At 49.1% G+C, this 20550-nt stretch overlaps 1 protein-coding gene across 1 annotated transcript in view; it reads right to left on the reverse strand.

The window, feature by feature from the left end:
- The window catches only part of TNIK (TRAF2 and NCK interacting kinase), a 79695-nt gene that overhangs the window by 51780 nt on the left and 7365 nt on the right, over window positions 1–20550 (reverse strand). The window contains exons 3-8 of the mRNA XM_082486983.1: window positions 14090–14200; window positions 11619–11709; window positions 9907–10037; window positions 5437–5491; window positions 4825–4903; window positions 396–571 (exon numbers count right to left, since the gene is read on the reverse strand). Coding sequence (XP_082343109.1) covers window positions 396–571; window positions 4825–4903; window positions 5437–5491; window positions 9907–10037; window positions 11619–11709; window positions 14090–14200 — 643 coding nt within the window. The remainder of the gene's footprint in view (window positions 1–395; window positions 572–4824; window positions 4904–5436; window positions 5492–9906; window positions 10038–11618; window positions 11710–14089; window positions 14201–20550) is intronic.

The following is a 20550-nucleotide window of genomic DNA, read 5'->3' on the forward strand; positions in this document are numbered from 1 at the left end:
CATCAGGAAAAAAAAAAAAAAATTAAAAAATACTGCTTAGCTCTAATGACAGTCACCTGTAGGCTTCATAGGAACACCGAATGGTTTGTTACAGATATTTATTTTCATTTCAGTGACTGAGAGGAATCGAATCAAACAAAACAATCTGACCTCAAAAGCATAAGAGGCATGGTCATGCAGAAGTACCACACCTACTTAACTCAACCAGTTTGTGAACAAACTTAGCCATCTGAATAAGGAAAACTGGAACTGAGACCACGAGCAACCCAGTCCTCTTTGCCTTCCTTCTTCTACCCATATGTTTCGCCCACACGGATGCGCCGTGGTCTACCCCAGGGATCCCCAAGCCCATGGCAGAGGTCAAGGACTGCCCAGAGTGCTGCTTCTCCACTAACCTTTCTCGCCTCGCTTCTTTTTAGTCCTGTCGATGTGGTCCTTGAGCTGGATGCGGACCTGCCTTTCGTTGGGCTGGTCTCGGATGAAGGGGTGCTTCATCAGCTGCTCCGTGGTTGGTCTCTGGCTGTGGTTCTTCACTAGGCAGCTCTCAATGAAGGACTGAAACTTTTTAGACCTGGCCCAGGACAGAAAAGGAAGGTATTGAAAAAACAGGTAACTGTATCAATTCTTGTATTAAAAAGTGAGAAACCTGTGGGTATTTGAGATAGTTTGGCTGCTACATCTTTTTTTTTTTTGCTCAGATGCAGCCTTCCAAGTGGATTCACGTGACTTCTCTATTGATACGTAGCACGGTCTCAAAGCAGCACCATCACGTGTTCTCTCTCGCTTTATGCTCTCCTGCTCTTCCCATGCACGCTCCTATCTATGCCTTCCAGGTGCAACAAGAAGAAACCTCCATTCTGCCGAGTTTGGAGAAAGCTGGGAACCATCGCTATGACTGGGGAATCCCCAAAGCCAGATGTCATCAATGGCAACCAAGAAAACGCAAGAAAGTGTTCCTCCTCCCTTCCCTTTACCCTGTGAAAGCGCAGGTAGGAATGAGAGACGTCACATAAAGATATAAATGCAATTCCTTCATGGATTACTTCTCATATTTTGTGGCCCTGGGCGGTGCTTCAAGACATGTAATTTTCTGAAGATGAGCGGGACAAGCTTGGTGGGTGGGTTTTTCTAGATTTAACCACCCAACGTTCCATGGCTTGTCAAAGCTCAGCCAACCTCTGGGTGATGTTCACTGCCTATAGCCCTTGCCTGCTCTCACAGGGAGACACAGCGGCTTTACTGACCCACCAGGTCCTGGGGGCCACCGTTCCCCAGTCCCCCCCGATCACAGACCTGAGCACGGGACATGCTCTTTGGGCAGCACGGCCCTGGCAGAGGTGGGAACGTGGCCGCGGGTGGTAGAGCCCACCCCCTCCACACAGCCTGCCTTTCTGTAAACAGTTATATTCCATCTCAGCTAAAACAATTTCAGCCAAATCTTTAATAAACAAATTTCTCTTAGTCTCAAGTGTTGCATATCAAAAGTTTTCCTGGAACTAATTTCACCATATTATAAACCCAAGAGAACAGGGATTTACAAGAAAGAAAGATGTTGACAGGCCACTATACTCTATGTTGCTTTAGCAAATAGGAAAATGAGTGTAAATTAATGTCAGAAGCCAACAGATACTACAGAATTGCATTAGAAGTAAAACAATAAGCTTTCAGGGATTTTACTTTTAAGCTGTCAGACTAAAAGTGATTTATCTTTTAAGTGCTAATCCATACAAATTGAGATGCAAAAATAAAATACGCTACTGGATCCAATTAAATCCTCTCTCCAGCTTTATTAACAAGCAAATCTTCCTTCCCCACCTTGCCTCAAGAAACCCTGTGTCTTGGTGTATTCCAGAAGGGACAATCCATGCGAATGCCAAAAAAAATCCGCTTCTAAAATATAGATTCTCCCTTGTTGGTGTGAATCTGGAGAGACTCTAGTCCTGATGTGTGGTCCAGAGCACCCGCAAACACAGCGGAGGTGAAGTAGCTGAAAAGTTCTGCTCCAGTAAGTGATGGCTTTGCCCATTTCTTGAGGGTCAGGGTCCCAGCGTCATGCGATGCCCTAAGACACCTTTGCACCCTTGAGCCGGCTGAACAGCTAGACAGGGACCAGCTCATGCCTCCGGTTTTCCCAAAATTTTCCTCTCCAAAAAAGCAACCCTGTCCAGTGGCACAGTTCAGCCCTCACCAGGGCTGGAGCAGAAGACAAGGGCTTCCTCCCTGGCTCTGATCCAGGAGGACACCATCACATGTCTCCATCCTCTTCCCCAGGCGCAGGTCAGCCCATCTTCAGGAACCACGAGCTCCTCCAGCTCCTGGGGTTTGCAAAGCTTAAATAAATGTTTGCGAAGTCTTTGCAGCTGCTGGGATGAAAAGTGGTATCACAGTGCAAATATCACCTCATTAACAAAGAGGTTTTGTCATCTCTTATAAGGCAGGGCTAGGGAGTGGTTATGGGAACGACATCACTAAAGTTCAAGTTCATTTCACCTGCGAAAGGTGGGAAGAAGAAAATAAAGCTTCGTTGCTGGCGGGTTTTAGTTGGGAAAGAAAATAATACCCAAGACTCCTTATTTTCACACGAACACAGCACTATTATAAAAGCAAGTTCAGGGATTTAGTAGGCAACAGAAGTATTTTCCTCTCTGGGATTTGCAATCCAGGGCAGCTCCCGTGCCTGCTTTCCCCCCTCAGATTTCCCTGACTGATCCTCAGAGGTGCTGGAGTCACTTTGCTATTTCTTTCACGTAAGGATAGAGATGGTCTGCCCACTTGGTGTACTTTCACGTGTTGGTGCACGCAGAAGCAAGGATGAACTCAAGGTTCAAGCTGAGCCTTTCTTCGTTTTCTTCTTCTCTTGTGATCTGTGCTTGTGAAAACCACTGGCGGCCAAAGAGCCACGGGGAAAGCCTGGTCAAACATCTCCAGTCTTCTTGGGATGGGCTTGCAGAGCTCCAGGACCCATTCTGGCCGGGCTCAAAACCTCCAGCTGAGAAATGAGCTGAGGACAGCAAATTTGTCCGGTGTCCCATTGAAAATGTTGAAAAAAGTTGTTCTTAAGCAATCAGTGAAGTCGTACTGGCTTGGAGCTTCATCTGGGTCCTTTGGAGTTTCCCATCGCAATGAAAGCTTGGAAGATGGATATAGGTTTGAACCGCCCGGGGTACGTGCGCTCTGCTGGAGACCAGGGATCCCTGCTTGCCCACGGAGGGGCAGCAGAAGCCAGGTGAGCACCACACTCCCCTGGAGGGGTTCGAAGCCGGAGTTTCCTTAAACTACGACTTCTAAAGCAATCCCTCTCTCAAAGGACCTGGGATCCCACCCCTGGCGTGGGCAGAGAGCAGCCCGGACAGAGCAGCCGACCCCAGGCAGACACCACCGTGGTTGACCACCACGAGACGTGCAAACCTTAGACAGCCACTGGCCATGCGAGGGGACGGTGGAGCCAAGCAACGCGCTGGCTCGCACAAAGCACATCCCGGTACCTCAGAGCGGGGAAGAAAACACAACTTCCACCCCAGCTCCGTTTTCACCTTAAGGAGATGGGGAAATGCTCTGCTCAAAACCTGCTTTCGTCAGCCCCCCTCCACGTGGAGGCTGAGGAAGCCTTTGCTGAATAAACAGAACTTTTGTATGAAAGATAAACTCTAAAGTCTCACAATCCATTTTGTGCCGTAGCGGTGAGGGCAGAACGAAGTGGGAGACTGGTGATCTGGCAGACAACAAGCACGCAAACAATCTCAGCTGACTAATGCTGTCCTCAAAAGGCTGCGCGAGGAGAGCGAGTGTCTTTGACACCCTCTGCAGAACCAGCCCGGAATGGTCCCTCTCCTCCTGATTTGGTACTGGAGCAGCTGATGATGGGGCCTGCCAAAGCCTGGGTGAGTTTTTAGGGGGCTGGCCCTAAAAACCGACACCGCGCATCTAATGCCGAGCGCTCCAAGCCCCGTCCTGCTCCTCTCCTCTCCCAGCAACAAAGTACCTGCTGCTTTGGCACAAAGTGTTTTCAACACCTTCTTCTATTTTTTTTTTTTTTTGGCATCTTCAAAAGGATAAGAAGAACAATTTCAAGGAATAAGGCACAACTTCCCTCCACGAGCTCAGCCTATGTAGGACCCAAGGGGCAGGGTTGTCTCTGTAACACCTGGCAGATCTTTCCTGACCAAACCACTGCTGAACCTGGAGCAGGCAAACAGCACAAACCAAAGATGAGTGTTTTTAAGGACTCTAGCTCCATCGGTACAGAACATACAGTAACAAAACAACATCTGCTGGGCTTCAGAAATATTTTTCCTACGGGTTTTCATTGGCATGCCCTGCTTTTTTTTCTTTTTTTTTTTTTTTATTTCAAAACAGTGATGTACTTTTTCCTGCAAAATTTTAAAATAAAGTCCAAACTAAGTACAAATCTCCGCATTCCTGAGCCTTCGAGATAAACTACCCTTTTTTTTTGGCCTGGATACATGTTTCCACTTGAAAACGGAACCTGACTGGAAAGAAATGGGAGCCAAGCGAAGTGTCATCTAGCTTCAGGCTGCACGAACCGCCTCGAAAAAGCCGACTGTGCACCGTGAAATGGCAGCACCAGAGAGCGTTCCCCTCTCTGCCTGCCTGGGAAGCTCTCCATCCCACGGTGCACAACCAAATCTTGCAAATCCGTAGGAGAGCAAGACCCAAACCTGCGCTCACCGGAGCGATGCTGGAGACCATCCCATCGCTGGCCCCCAGAGCTATATAAATATCAACACCAAATCCCCAGCGCGCCCGGGCTGCAGAAACAAGATGCTCCAGAGACATCCGTTGAAGATTGAGGAAGAGACTCACCACTTCTTGGATTTCAACCTCGGGGCCGGGTTGCGGGGGATGAGGAAGAGGGCTCTCATGGGATGCATGTCACAAAGAGCTGCAACGTGCAAGAAGAGGCATTAAACACGGCCCGGCATCCCGCGGAACCCCCCCCTCCCCCCCGGGTTTCCTAAGGAGAGGCTCCACGCGCAAACGGCGAGAAGCCAGGTTTCCTCTGCAGCTACAAGACCCGTGTGGCAGCGGGATTTGCAGCGACAACCCCCTGCCGACCCTGGCCCGGCGGCAGCCTGGAGCTGGGATGAGAGCCGATGTCCCCAGCCAGGCGACGCGCGTGTCCCCAGCACCGCCGGGCTCGGTGGCGGGGGCTGGCTGGGGACGCCCGCGCTCCCGCAGCTGCGTGCCCCCAGCGCCCTGCCCGGCGCTGACGGCAACGGGCACAGAGCACGGTACAGCCGCACCACGCGCCGCGATGCTCTGCTTTATTTACTTGCATTTGTAAATCGCGCTCAGGTTCCTTAGGAAAACCTTTCCCCCGTGTTTCTCGCACAGAACCGAGCGCCGGCTGGTGCTCAGCAGACCCCAGCACGTTCAACCCAGGGTTAATTAAAGCAGAGCAAGGTATCTACTTACGGGGAGCGCCTTCCGCCATCTCGATGGCCGTTATCCCCAAAGACCACAAGTCACTCTGTAAAGGAAAGCAGAGGGACATATGTGACACGGGGGAGCATCGTCACAGCGGCAGGGACCAGGCGAGGGGGGAAGCATCACTCTCCCCAGCCCGGGGTGGGGGGGTCAGCCCTTTGAGCTGGGTCTCTGTGTCCTCTGCAAGCCCCCAGACTCACACCTTAGGAGCTCGTCTCACCCTCCTGCCATGTGTTGGGGCTTTAGCTCCCAACCCCACCGTTTATCCCAAGATTTATTTCAAAACCTTCAAGGCGTTTTCGGCGTGGGACACAGCCACCTCGCTGGTGGAGCCGTGGTGAGGACACTGCCTGGAGAGATGCTGATGACCCGAAGGTCCCCTGGTGGGGCTATGTTAATGAGCTCTGTGCACTAACGAACAAACCCCCGGCTCCCGGGTGGGCTGATGACACACTAATCCCTGGCTTCACACTGGGGTAAGCAGCAAAACCGGCTGCCGACTCCCTGCTTAAAGCTGGGCGATACATCCATGGATTTGATACAGCTCCGCAGAAAACGGGCTGTCTGGAATAGACTAAAAACATGAAGTATCTTGAGATACTTCAGGAGGCTCTTGTATCATGGACTGCTCATTAAATGGAAGCCTGAAAAGCAGCATTTCACCAGTGGAAGGAGAAATGGGCGCTTTTATTTACCCCATCCCCAAGCCCTGCTCGGCCCACGTGCTTGGTTGAGTCTCCCGAACGATCAGAGAACAGAGAATGTACCTGTTTGGGAAACTCCTTTGGTTTCATACTCGTCTCGCTTTTCCTCTAATTTTCTCCCTTGCAAACCGGGATTATTTGTATCCCCAGCTCCCTGCCAGAGAGCAGTGGTGAGCTCTCCTCCCCACCCATCCCACCATCACTGATGAGCTGCGGCTGCACCTCTAGATCTGGTAACGAGCCCCAGAGGACGGCTTGGCAATCCCGGACAGCAGTGGAAGCAGAGACAGTACGTGCCTGGCGAGAGCAAACGCGCACCTTCCCTAACGGCACTGCTGCAACTCGGGTTTTTCGGCAGAAGGCGGCTAATTCATTACTCTGGATGCCGCGTATAGGGCTGCTAATGATTCACGACCCGGCACCCGATGCATCGGGAACAGGACCCAGACTAATTTTGGTGCCTTCATCTCACGCGCAGCCTCTAACACATCTCCGGGAGGGCGGAGAGACCTGCCTGGGACGGGAGCGCGAGGGCAGAAGGTGCAAGTGCACAGGGGACCAGAACAAGCCTGATGCTATGTAGCTGCAGCTGATGCTTGCCGGAGACCAGCTGAACTCTGGTTAGCAGATCAAAACCAGTAAACGTTGTAAATAGGTACATCTCAGGGTGGAAGAGACAGACTTTGCCTTCCACCCTTCCTCCTGCGCCTCCAGCTGTCATGTGGAGCTCTCTGCCACTTCCCTGCAGTCCCTCTTCGTTTCTCCTCTCCGTTTCAAGAGCTGCCCTTTCCGAACCACTTCAAGCCTCTAAACCTGCCATTTAGTGAGTAAATCCCAGAAAGGTTGTTATTCCCAGCACAAAGCCCCAAAAGCTCAGTCAGAGCTAGAGACAGCCTCTAGGGACCACAAGCACCTTCTCACATACACCATCCAGGAAAGACAATGTAGATTTTCCATTTCAAGGCACTTTCCCCCGTTTTTTCACTCACGATCTCCCTTAACAAATGCCGTCCTTGCTATACGTCTTTATACCTGCTTAAAAATTCTCTCTCAAATCTCATTTCCAGCCCTTTCGCAGGACAGTCTCATCCGTTCTTTGTTTCTGGTCAGCTGGGATTTCTGCCGCATACTTAATTATCGCAGTCTTTCCACATGATTCAGCACGCATGACCCCTTCCCTTTGGGTTGCCGCTGAACTCCTTCCAAATTCCTAGTGTGTCTTTCCATATCGAGGTGCCCAGTATTATACACAGGATGCCAAGTGATCTTAAAGCTGGAGCAATACAGAAAGGGATTATCACCTCTCTAAGTCTCCCAGAGAAAGCAGAAAACTCAGTGGGAAGCACACATTTTATGATGATCTGGAATTCAAGGTGGGTTTTTTTGTGTTTTTGGCTTTTTTTTTTTTTATCTTGTTTTTGAGTCTGAAAAGCTTTTCAGTCCACGCAGCAAAAAGACGCCATGCTAATATATTTGCATTGTCTTGACTTGGGAAGGGAAGCAAGCTTCTCCCCCCCACCCCCCCCCTTTGATTTTAAGCTTATTGACAAGATATGTCTAAAGAAAAAAGGAAGACCGGCTGGGGGAAAAAACAATAAATAACCTCAACAATGTGGGGTTTCTATTTGTTCTTTTTAAAAGTGGTTTCTTTTTGTGAGGAGGTATTTACTGCCTCCTTCCATAGCTTACACACAGGCATCTCTTTCTGGCTAAGAAAACAGTGAGATCAGAGGCTTTTTGTCCAACAGATTAAGCTTGCGAGGATTCCTTTTTTCACCCTATAAATCTCGTCTTTTGTATTCACTCTTTTAAGCCACGTCAGCTAAACCTGAGAGCATCTGACTTGCATCCCTTTTAAATAATAAATAATTGCCATTTACATTTTCTCCACCACCAGTTCAAAGCCAGAGCATCAGGTGCAGGGACGCAATCCGGGATACGGACTAACGTCCAGCGGCTCCAACATCACCGCGAGCTCCGAAAACACCCCGCAGCGAGTGTGTTGGCAGCAAGCAGCCTTCTGTTTCATACCCCCAGCCAAGGGAAAACGGTCAATGCCAACTTCAGAGATGCGAGCGCCCGTCTCGCTACGAGCATTTGATCCTTGGGGACAATAGAGGGATTTTGGTCCCGGCGCTTGTGCATCAGTCAACGGCGTATTAAGCGCGCCAGTTATTCTGGAAGGAGGAAAAACCTCAGGGCTTTCTGAGGGTAGGAAGTAGCCTATGAAGATATCAGTCCCTTTTTAAAAATAATAACAATAATAAAAAGCTGTGATTAATTAGAGCGTTGCACCGTCGGAGCCAGGCGGCTGCCATCGGAGAAGCGTCGAGAGCAGCCAGCGCAGGCTGCAGCCCCGCTATGAAGCGCTGCCATCAGCTGAGTTGAGGAAACACCCGTTGTAATTGGTTAATTCAAAGAGAATTAAGTAATTGCAGATTAGACTATTTCTACATGTCCTTATCATTAACAATTTATGTAACCCGGAGTCTGAACTCAGACTGGAGAGCTGCTCGCTGGAAAGCCATCAGTTCAGAAGTTGACCGATGCACTTAAATAGCCGCAATACCAAGGCATCCTTTAGTTACTTTAAAATCCTTCATCTCTTAAAAGTGTCTCTGAGTGACTGGTAATTGCACCTCAAATCATGCCACGATGGTGGGCTCTTGCCCTATCATATTGTAGTGTCTTACCGTTAGAAAGCAGCTACCTAGCTCCAAACCAAAGGGCTTCAAAGTCCTTTTTCAACATTACCTTGTAAAGCGACCTCTCGGCACGCACACGAACAGAGGGACAGCGAGCTTTATGTATGTCTTAGCTTCTCCCCTCAAAGCTCACGTGTTAGCATCTTGCTCTCCTCTCCGGACACGCTCAGTGGGTTTGGAGCTAAAAATTCAAGTTCTGGCTGCTTCAAAACAATAAGGGACAAAAAACCAAGGGACGTTTCTACAGACGTGTCCCCAGAAACGTGCAGTGAGGCAGAAACGGGATAAAACGTATTAAGCTCTCCTTGCTTTAAACCTCAGACCTCGCTGCGATTTGAGGGGGCAGGTGGGACTCACAACCCTCCTGCGGACCTGTTGCGTGGCACGGGGCTCTGGGCCACGTTATAACTCAGCAGCGATGTTGTGCTGCCACCAATCCAAAAATAACCCTCAAACAGGCAACAGAGACATGCGAGAAGTAGGTCAGCCCCCCAAACGTCCGACTGTGTGGCAGCCTTCAGATCTCCCTGCGGGTACCCGCCTGCAGGCCAGAAGATGTGATTTTGCCCTTTCTGAACCTGATCTGACTTCTCTCCAGAGTAAACAGAGCAAATACAGCGTGTTTGACTGTCGTATTTAAACACGCAGCGCTGAAAAGCAGGCTAGCAGGTAAGAAGTCTCAGTCTGACACCTTTCTCAGTATGGGGAAAGACTTCTTTGCAGTAAATTTGGATAACGTGAACAGCACAACGAAAATTCACGTTGGACCTGTATTGGCATCTCAAAATCCAACAGCCAGAGAGCGGGAGAAGACCGTGCCGCCTGTCAGCAGTATTTTGCAAAGCTGCAAGGATATACTAAATTCCTGAGTCCTCAAGTTCATGGTACTGAGGCATAAAACCTGAGACCGAGCACCTTCTTCAGATGTTTATGGTCACAACTCTCATTGCAAGCACCAATAAGCGCTGCTTTAATTCCTCACCTGCCTTATTCGTGAACATACATCTGTAACGAGGTGTAAAAGAGTAGGAAGATGCTCGTGTAGGTACCTTGAAGTCGTAAGTGGCATCGGGATTTTCATCGCAGGCAATGACCTCGGGGGCCATCCAGTAAGGCGTTCCAATGAAGGTGTTTCTCCTGCCCACCGTTCTGTCCAGCTGAGCGCTGACACCAAAATCCACTGTGGATCAGAGAGACAACAGGACACCACGGTAAGGTGGGAGACAACCCTGAGCAACGCTCTTCTGTTGACTGTAAAACATTAAGTTCGTTCAGACCAACTCCTCTGGGTGGTCAGGAGAAAAAGACGAGGCCACATTCCCGTTTGATTTCTGCTGGGATCAGCAGAGGTCAATCAAGGACGAACCTGATCATCTGATGTCCAGGTTTTGCATGAAACCCTGTGCCTTTTCCTCCTTGCCAGGAGGCAACGAAAAGAAATCACAGCTCCTCATACTAATGAGAAACAGGGTTAGCAACATGAATAAGCGGCAGCCTTTGTTCTATGCTTTCTCATCTGAATTAAAACCTGCCAAATATTGATAGAAGCCTCATTTTTTTCTACGTAAACTCTTGCTGGAAATGGCAGAAATGCAAAAGACTTAAGGAACTAAGGGTCAAGGACAAAGGCCCATAGGGAAATGTCAAGCGGAGAGCTGCAAAATGAAGCAAAGCTGATGAAATCAAACCAATGAGAGAATACTCTATGGTCCACTAAGTTCACTTTGCGCAACACAATGGTTGGAGATTTGCCCTGGAGAATTTGCCCTTGGAGGGGAATCTTCACCAGCATAAAGCCAAATGAGCTGGTGGTGCCATCTGTTAAGATGGGGCTTTATTCTGCTGTGAAGAGAGAGGAGAGACACGGGAAAACAAGGCTTGCACCTCACTTTATCAGTGCTAGGGATCTTTCATCAATAGTATAAATTAAAACGTGCAAAGACAGCCTTAGAAACATTGGTGCTGGACAACTGAGTACGTCGGCACGTTATCTCTGCTGCTGTTGTGTCTTCCAGATGGTCTTCATGCGAATGCCTGGTCTTCTCCAGGGTGACTAACATCGCTTATGAAATTCAGAGTAGTTCTTGCAAATCAAGCCCTCTCCAAAAAGTTGGCTTGGAAAAAAATCTGGATCACGTGACGCTAAATTGGCTGGACTATGGTCATAGAATGGTTAGAGTTGGAAGGCACCTTAAAGACCATCTAGTTCCCACCCCCTTGCCCTGGGCAGGGACACCTCCCACCAGACCAGGTTGCTCCAAGCCCCACCCAGCCTGTCCTCCTATAGGAGAGGTGCTCCAGCCCTCTGATCATCTTCGTGGCCTCCTCTGGACCCGCTCCAACAGGTCCATGTCCTTCTTATGCTGGAGGCTCCTGGAGGACATCACTATGAAGGTGTGAAGGAACAGCTTTCAATAACGGCTGGCGATGCAGAGAGACCAGTTTTCAATCCGGGGCATGAAAAAATGGTCTTGATTGCTTAACCTGTATCTGATGGCAGAGCTGCCCAAACTACCTGTCCGAACAGAAACACAACTACAAGTACATCTTTGCATGCAGAACTTGGCCATCAACCACCAGCAGTTTCTTGCACAGCACTTGGTCAACATCCAAGGTCATGTTATTGAGGATGGCATGCAAAAACACAGAGTAGCTCCTACTATCCATCCCCTTTCCCCAAGTCATGCACAAGTCAGCTTTGCTGCTTCTCTCCAGTCAGCCCTCTTGCAGTTTCCGAGAGCCCTAACTAACCCACTCTTACCTAGTTTAACTTCTGCGTTTTCCGTCAGCAATACATTCTGTCCCTTGATATCTCGATGAATTACTTTGTGCTGGTGTAGATGACTCAAGCCCTAGAGAATTCAGAGAAAGGTTAGAGGAATCCAAGTTCAAAGCATGTTATTTTCTGACATTCCTCCTCAACCAATTACGCTCCAGAAATGAAAGGTTCACAGTTGGAGTTAAGCACTTGAGAACGCTTTTGTTTATCACGTGTTCAAAATACTGTCCCGTGTCACACGCTGGGAGGACATGCCCGGCAAGCGAGACGCCCACCGACAGGCTATATGTGCCGCAGCGGTGCTCTCCGTAGCGGGAGATGGGAACCATCAATCCTATAGGGATTAAAACCAACCCTTCAGTTTCTGCAGGAACCCATATTAACCCAAATTCCTCCATAGCTCGAGACATGCATTTCCCCCACGTGCTCCCTTGCCTTAGGGAGCCATTTCTGTCGCAGAAATAATAGAATGGTTTTGTCTGCTTTCTGTATTCCCATCATCCAGAAACTGGAAAAAACCCAATTCTGTTATTATATCGGTCCAATAAATGGGACTTCAACACACTGAAAAGCTTGTATTAAAAAAAGCTACCATGCAAATGCAAATATTATAACTTGCACATATCCCTAATGGAGATATAGCTCAAATTAAAAGCCTGTCTCAAAGGCTAAAGGTAAACTAGTTTTTCTGTTGTGCTTTTTTATTAGCTCATTAATTTCTTTTTGCAGCCTACATTTTTATTTCATTCACTTATTATTTCAGTTTCAAAGTAACATCCACCTATATTGCCAGCTTAGTAAAAATATGGATTACTTCAAAAACTAATTTTGCATTAGGTTTACATTTCACATTAAACATTCATATTTGAGGAAGAAAATAATTTCTGCTATCGCCTCTGGTAGTTATTAGTCATTTTACGCTTGTTACCTTGGGACAACACCGTGGAATAGACTATATCTGCATGGGAGCCCTTTTTTAGCCATGTTATACCCGCTCAGAGGCACCCTTGTGCACTGGAGGCAATGCAAAGATTTCACCGAATTTCAATAAATCCTTTAAGAACATGGGATTGAGCCTTGTGTTAGAATTACAGCTGGCCATCAACGTCTGAACCAAGACCGAGTCACCTTCTGCAGCACAAAGGTGGGAACTTTTCATCACCTGAAACCCTACGGAGGTCACCAACCAATCGCCCCAACACACGGCCAAAACGCAAGCGATGACACTCAATGGTGGCCCTGGGACATGACTCGGTGGCTGGGTTCTGACTCACCACCAGGGTCTATTTTAAGAAGTAGGCTCACGGAGCTCATACATTTAAAATACGCCCGTGTAATTGTGCTCTCCTGGCACTGAAAACAGTGTCCCTACAACAACTGATGAGCTACTGCGCCAGCACCTTCTGCGCATCGTGTTGGTGCGGACGGTGGCATCCAGGGTCAACAGAGAAGTGCTGTGTCACCCCTGGACACCAGCGGTAGCCTCAGCAGCAGTGTCACACACCTCCTTTCGGAGCAGTCATTGTGCCTCGTTTTCCTTCATAGAATCATTTAGGTTGGAAAAGACCTTTAAGATAATTGAGTCCAACTGTAAACCTAACACTGTCAAGTCCACCACTAAACCATGTCCCTAAGTGCCACATCTACATGTCTTTTAAATACCTCCAGGGATGGTGACTCAACCACTTCCCTGGGCAGCCCCTTCCAATGCTTGATAACCCTTTCGGTCAAGAAATTTCTCCTAATAACCAGTCTAAACCTTCCCTGGCCCGACTTGAGGCTGTTTCTTCTTGTCCTATCATTTGAATGGCTCTTCTGTAGGTTTCCTTCACACGCCCGGTATTTCTGTCTTCTCCTGAACAAAACCCCTGTTCACAGAGGAATGGATTTTAATGTTGGAGCAACCACTACGATCACATCATCTGACCTCAGGTGTGCAAAACGCAAGCAAGCCTTTGCTGAAGCTGCCATCTCCCAGTACATGAAACTCCGGCGTGCCCCATTTTAAGACATTCCAGTCAAACATTTTATCGTATATAAAAGCTGCAGCATCCTCATTAAAGCCAGAAACATGTGGATTTAATAAAACATGGGGTGCTTTTTAATCACAAAGATCCTTTCCACCGACTTTATCAGTCCTCGCCTTTTTGTTAATTCAAAATGTAGTTCTAATGTAAATAAAATCTTTGCCCTATTAATACTAAAGGAAATGATATTTTTGTTGAAGGAAAAAGAGGGTTAAAAGTCAGGGAACTAATAGAGCTAAAGGGCGTTAAATAGGGCTTATTTATTATGCATCATACCAGCACATGAATCATTCATGCCTACCGGCACCGAGGAGGCTCCAGCCCACGGCAGCCGCGAAGCCTGCAGAGCCAAAGGCTTTCCGTATCCCCCCCAGCACCCAGCACGGTCCTCCAACACCCGACATTCAGCTCCCTCTGGACACGTACCCGTAAAATCTCTCTGCAGATGTAGGCGATCCATTCCTCCTTCAAGGTGTTCCCCTTCGTGTTCTTGATGAGGTCGGTGACGGAGCCCGCGCCGCAGAACTCCATCACCAGCTGCCAAACGGAACAAAACCGCAATTACTGCAATGACACCGACGCGCCCAACCCCAGGGTAGGAGCCTGGCACCGGGATCACCACTGTGGGGCCACCGCCGTGCTGCACAGAGCCACCAGGACATAATCTTGAACCTATCGGCTTTTGATCCATGTGGGTTTTTGTTATAGAAATGAAACAATAAAAGGCTGAAGGCTTGAAAGGCTTGTTCCTCTCCCGAAAGTTGGGAACAAGAAACAGCAATCAGACCAGTGCTGAAAATCAGCAGACGAAATTGGAAACCTTGAAATCTCAGACCTCACTGCTACATACCCTACTTTACACATATGATCAATCTTCAGCATCAACAGCAATACCAGCACAACTCTACCTCTTGCATGTAAGTTCTTCAACTCTGAAAATGTGAAGGCAACAAGACAGATGCCCGAAAGCCTCCTACCACCTTAAAAGCCAGATATACTTTTCAATTTATTTTTAACCACAAGGTCTTTGCTTTTGACCACCTTTTTGAGCAGGAAACCTTTCTCAAGGGCATGCTCGCCAGGCAGCTGCAGGCTCCCCAGGAGAGAGCTGGTGTCCTACTCCTCAGGTTGGTTCAAATCAGACCGGACACCACCGCTTGTACCACTTCCACAGTTTCACAACATCAAATATAAAAGTACAAGGATCTAACCTGGGCTTGAACTTAATCTTGTCATTGAGCAACTGTGAAATAAACCTTATAAAAATAGCACGGGATGTGCACCTGCCTCCCAGGGACATCATGGATCCATGATCCAGCGTGCTCCAGAAGGTGAGCACAGCCCGCGTACGCAACAAGGCTCCTCCAAGACCTGTAGAAGTGTTTCTCTCAGACGTGAAACCATATTTTCCAATTAGATCAGCTCGCTACTAAAAGATATTCCCTTACAAGTCGTGCCTTGCCAGATTCTTCAACGTGCACGTTTAAAGTTTCTTACCACATGAAGCTTACATGGCATTTAGTGTCCTCCAAGCAAGTGACATCGCTTTACTAAAAGCATGGGCCACGAGGAGAAGAGACAGAAACAGCAGAAGGGTTACTTCTAACCAAATTGTTCAAACATAGTGATTTAAAAGGTGATCATAAATAAATGAACATAAAATACAGAGTACTGCTATAAACCCTAAGGTTAAATAAAACACTTGAGCAGACTATACTTTAGTCGGCTTTGGCCGTGCTCCTATCTTTAGCTTTGGTATTAAGTTTCTCTTCTCTTCCTAAACTGACAGCTGAAAAATTCTTTGTATATCCCCGTTGCGTCAGGAAACTGGCTTCAAGAGAGAGATGTGTGGCTGGCCAAAGGCTGCCCTGTGCACAGGCAAGGAATGCTGCTGCAGCGCTCGCAGCTCTTCCACCCCAGCAGGAGACCAGCAATCCAGCTGGGTCACCGGGACACAGCCTAAGTCATGGGTTACTCATTGCTCACCGAACGGGGAATAATGGAACAACTGGTTTCAAGGTTGTTTTTCCTCTTTTTCTTCCCTTTGGCTGATTGACACGTGGGGAATATCAGCGTCCGCATGTGTTTCCGATTAAATGAACGGTTGGGATACCATGGCAGTAAGCACAGAAAGGAAAATCCTGGATAGCTGAGCCAGACACAAACACTTTCCAACCCAAGAGGCTGCCCTCTCCATCCCCCTTCCATGGAAATTCATCCACAGGCTCTCACCGGGGTTTGGAGCAGGAGGAAGAGGAAGGGCACGCTATGCTATGTGTGGCAATCACAGTGACTGAAAGAAAGAAAAATGGAAGAAATACCATTAAAAGTACACAGTGCATCCATTAATTTGCCAGATTATCTTTATGGAGCTGGCAGTTCACTCGGTCCTCTACCCTGTCCTTGATTTCCACAGAGCAAAGATTAATTTTGCACCAGGCGGTGAATAATACGGCCGCCTGCTGATGTACCCCAAATTGCTAATTGTGAAATGTCCTGGAGATTAAAGAAAAAAAAAAAACACAACAGACAGAGGGAAAGAGAAAGAAAATCCTAAGAGGGATATTTCCAACTCAGCTTTTTAAGAGCTGTGCAGTCCTGTAACATCCATAGGAAAATATCCAGCCCATCTCTGGCAGTACCAGTGGGCTCCAGGTCCAGCTGGGCAGGGGCCATGGGGGCTCAGCACGGCACACGTGCTGCTAGCAGTAAAGCACTTCCCAAAAGCTCTGCCACGGGTTCTCCAAGAAAACAAGCACCAGAAAGATGGCGAGGCTGCCCAAGTATCTCTGTCCGCGATGGAGAGCTGATGGATGCCCGATGTGAAAAACCACCACTTCCAGAAGGTTTGGATGGAATGGGAGGAGAGGTGGCTGCTGCGGTGCTCAGCAGCACTGTGATCCCCCGATGTTTTTATGGTTTCCTTTGCTCCTCAGATGGAAGGAGGCTACAGAAGACCCAACTACAGCTCCCTCCAAAGAGAGGAGAAAGATGATGGCTAAGGAGTCACACCAACAGGCCAGGTGAGATCTCACCCACATAACTGCGTGTCCTGCTGGGCGATGGAGCCCAAGAAGGAGAAATGCACGCTGGAGCAGGTACAGGGAGACGAACAGGTCTTCTCAGCCAGCCAGGGGATGGATGGCCATGGCATATGAAAGTATCCTGTCAACAGTATGGGCAGGTAAGCACCAGAGAGGGGGAAGAGCAAGGTAGACATTGGCATAGTATCAATATATCAACACCCTATGGGTATATTTAGGTTGGAAACCAACAAACAGCCTGCCAGGAGAAAAGAAAAAGGAACAAAATTTCCAGGTGATTTTAGGACAGAGCTTAGTATACTCAGGAAAGGCTTCAAATAGCACTTACACTGAGATACTTTCTTACCGGTCCCATGCCTCTAGGTGAGTGCTTTGCCCTGCACACACTTGCATCATTACCAATCTTGTTAAAGGATGAAGTCACGATGGGGTAAGACAATAAACTTGAAATGCAGATTGAATTTTTATTAACCATAATTAAAATTATCATCAAGATGGGCTAAAGGTAAGATCATCTTCTGAAATGTAATTTGCAAGGCCATTTATTGAGGAAGTATTTTTAAATACAGTTCGTTTAGCATTTACTTAGCTCTTCATATCGGAGTGACAGCAAACTTCATAAGCAAGGCAAATTCAGAAGCAGCAGCTGTAAATCTCCGTGTCCTGCTGTCTCACGAAGTTTTTGTTTAAAGAGCCTTTGCAGATTTTAAATCAACCACCACTTTCCCCAGTTTGGAAAAGGCCAGTAAGACCTCTGTTCCCATGGCTGATATACGTTACCTTGGAAGGGCTCAAACCTGAGCATCCCCAGCACAGAAACCCCAGCCCAGCTGATGGTGAACTGCTCCAGCTTGTCCAGACCGACCCTCCAAAATAATTCAAATCCTTTATTCTGCAAGCCAAATCCTTCTGCACTCCTATTCCTCACCCCAGGAACAACTTGACTTCGCTTTTTTAAGTTACAGAAAAACAAGCACACAACACCCCCAGGCTAAATGCTGCTGGAAATCCTTCCTCCTGCTGCGTGTGTGAACAGACCCCGGGTGCAATGCAGTCCCTATGCCCATCCCACCCCACAGCTGGGCTCCCTTGCAAAAGGGTCCCTCGTCACACACATTGTGGCACCCGGAGCGAGTGATGGAACATGAAAAGAATGCAGAGCCCTTCACCTGGTGGATCAGCAGAAAAGCTGACGCCCATTTCAGAAACAGAAATAGACTTTGAATTGGTATTAAGCAGCACCTAAAATACTCCGTAGCAAGAAAAGCTCAGGTTTTAATTGCTGGTGTCAGTGTTCCAGCCGGAGCAGGCGGCGATGCGGCAGCAGCACGGCTGGGTGGGAGCAGTGGGGCCAGTGCTGCTCTGCTCTCCCCTCCCCGACGGCAGCAGCAAACTGTTCTTGCCCATGTTCATAAATAAATCATAGAATCACAGAATGGTTTAGGTTGGAAGGGATCTGAAAGCTCATCTCGTTCCACCCCCCCCCCCCGCCCCAGGCAGGGACACCTCCCCCCAGCCCAGGTTGCTCCAAGCCCCATCCAACCTGGCCTTGAACACCTCCAGGGATGGGGCAGCCACAGCTTCTCGGGGCAACCTGGGCCGGGGGCTCACCACCCTCAGAGGGAAAAATTTCTTCCTAATATCTAATCTAAATCTGCCCTCTTCCAGTTTGAAGCTATTCAATGGCGCATCCTATCCCTAAGCTTTGGGGACAGCAGCGAAAGGACTCGGGCTCGCAGCCTTGCGGCGCTGGCGGCACTGACATGGCTTTGAAGAGCAGCAGGAATGAAACAGCCTTGGCGTTCTCAGCCAGAAAGCAGCAGAGCCTCTCGGCCAACCCCGGGCTCTCGGCGGGGGTTGGAGGTTCAGCCCTGCTCCCCCCGCTTGGAGGGACTAGAGAGAATCGCAGCTCACCCGAAACCCGCCCCCCTCTCCGACGTTTAATGATTTAATTCCTGTGACGCGAGGTATCAGCGACTGCCCCGAAAATATTCTTCGGCGCCTATAAGCAGATTAAGAGCAATCCCGCTCCGAGCTGCACAGGTGCAACCCAGTGCTGCAGTGGCTTAGGCTCCATTTTTGACCGGACCTCACTGCCTCCCCTCCCTCCCCTCCCATTCTCCCTCTCCAGATCCCCGCTGTGACCCCATTCGGACCACCCCGCAGCGATGCAATGGGCCCCGATGGCTCGACACGGTGAGAAAGCGCATCGCAACCGCGCAGTGACAGCCCCGAGCGCCGCAGGGCTGCAGCCATGCCACCCCCGCCTCGGCCTCCAGCCCAGAATCACCCTAATTCCTTCTTCCCCAAAACTGCCCCGGATTAGCCGCTGCAGAGGACACCCCGGTGGCCAGCCCACCGGCTCGGTCCCCTGCTCGCCGCCGGCGGGTATTTGGCAACCTGCCCGTTGGCAATTTTTCCCCCTTTTCGTGACAGATGCAGCTCCGGGCGCAGGCAGGGTTGCCATGGCAGCCATCCATCGGCAGCCAGCGCCGCTGGACCCCCGGGGACCACATCGGACGGGCTCTGCCCCGGGCAGGCTCTGCAATCCCCCCCCTCCGCCTGCCGCCCGTGCATGGCAGGGCTTCTCCCTTCACGGCTTCCCCTGCACCGCGGATGGCAAGGGCAGGTGACAAATATCCAGGGTGGTGGCATCCCTGCTGCCCCGCGGGTGTATATGGTGTGTTAACGTATGGGAACGAAGCGGAGACCCTGCAGCTTCCAGCAGCCACCGGGGGTGGTGATGTGCTGGGGAGGGAGTCCTTCGGGATGGGTTCACCTTCCACATCAAGTTCATGCTTCCTAATGAATGCCCCATCTTCCACCAGCCAAAAAAACCAAACAAACAAACCCTAAATATCTCAAAACGTGCTCCCCCCCCTTCCTGGGTTCCATACAGCCTGGTAACCTATACCTTAGGATCTGAGATATGCAAGGGGAATTTAATGAGTTTAACTCAGTGAAGCAGCAGTTAATGGATAAAGTGGGTCCTCACCATCCCCTGGGTCCTTTCCCCAGTTTCTGCTCGCCGCCCTCTTTCCCCCTTGCACCACAGGCTCTCCCAGCCGAGACCCCCTTGTCTCGGTTAGAGATGGGCACAATCCTTCCCAAAGTTCCACAGCACCCCCAGAAAGCAACACTTTATCCAACATAGGAATAAGCTTCCCTCCTATTTTTAATTTTTTTTTTTTTTTAAAAATGTTCCATAAAGGTTGTCCCTATGACTTTTACTTCCTTTTGGTACTGATTTGTAATGCTCATCTCCATTGTCGTCTGCTAAAATACGCTCCGTGCCTCCCCTCTAACTCCAGGCAAACTTGCCTGTTTAGTGAGCTCCTCTTTCAGGGCGAGTGGCTGCTATCGAATGGAGCAGCGGCACCGAAAAGATCTGCTCGTCACCGCGGCAGAAGCGATGACAATACTTCATGTCAGAAGCCTGCCGCGTTTCCCAGAGATCCTAATCTCCACTGAAAGAGCTCCCTGGTTTTTATTTCCGTATCAGCCTCCTGAATGTCGATAAAAAGAATTACTTGGGCATTATCAGAAACCGTTTTATTTCAACAAAGGGCCAATGAAAAATAAACAAGCCTTTATCTGCGCGGCAAGACTGATAGAGTTCACGCGAGTCCTAATTCAATCAGATCCTGAAACAACAGCTATTTAACACAGCGACACCAGCACACCTCTCCTCCGCGGCCAGGGAGCTTTCCCGTGAATCCATCCACCAGCCCCAGCACCGGGCTTGAAAAAAAAAAACAAAAAACTTAAAAAGACTTAAAAAACCCCTCACACTCCCAGCACTCTTCAGTGCAAGGAAAGCAGCTTTTGCATCAATTTTTTTTT

The sequence above is a fragment of the Vanellus vanellus genome (genome assembly GCF_965231255.1).
Source record: "Vanellus vanellus genome assembly, chromosome: 8".
Lineage (NCBI taxonomy): Eukaryota > Metazoa > Chordata > Aves > Charadriiformes > Charadriidae > Vanellus > Vanellus vanellus.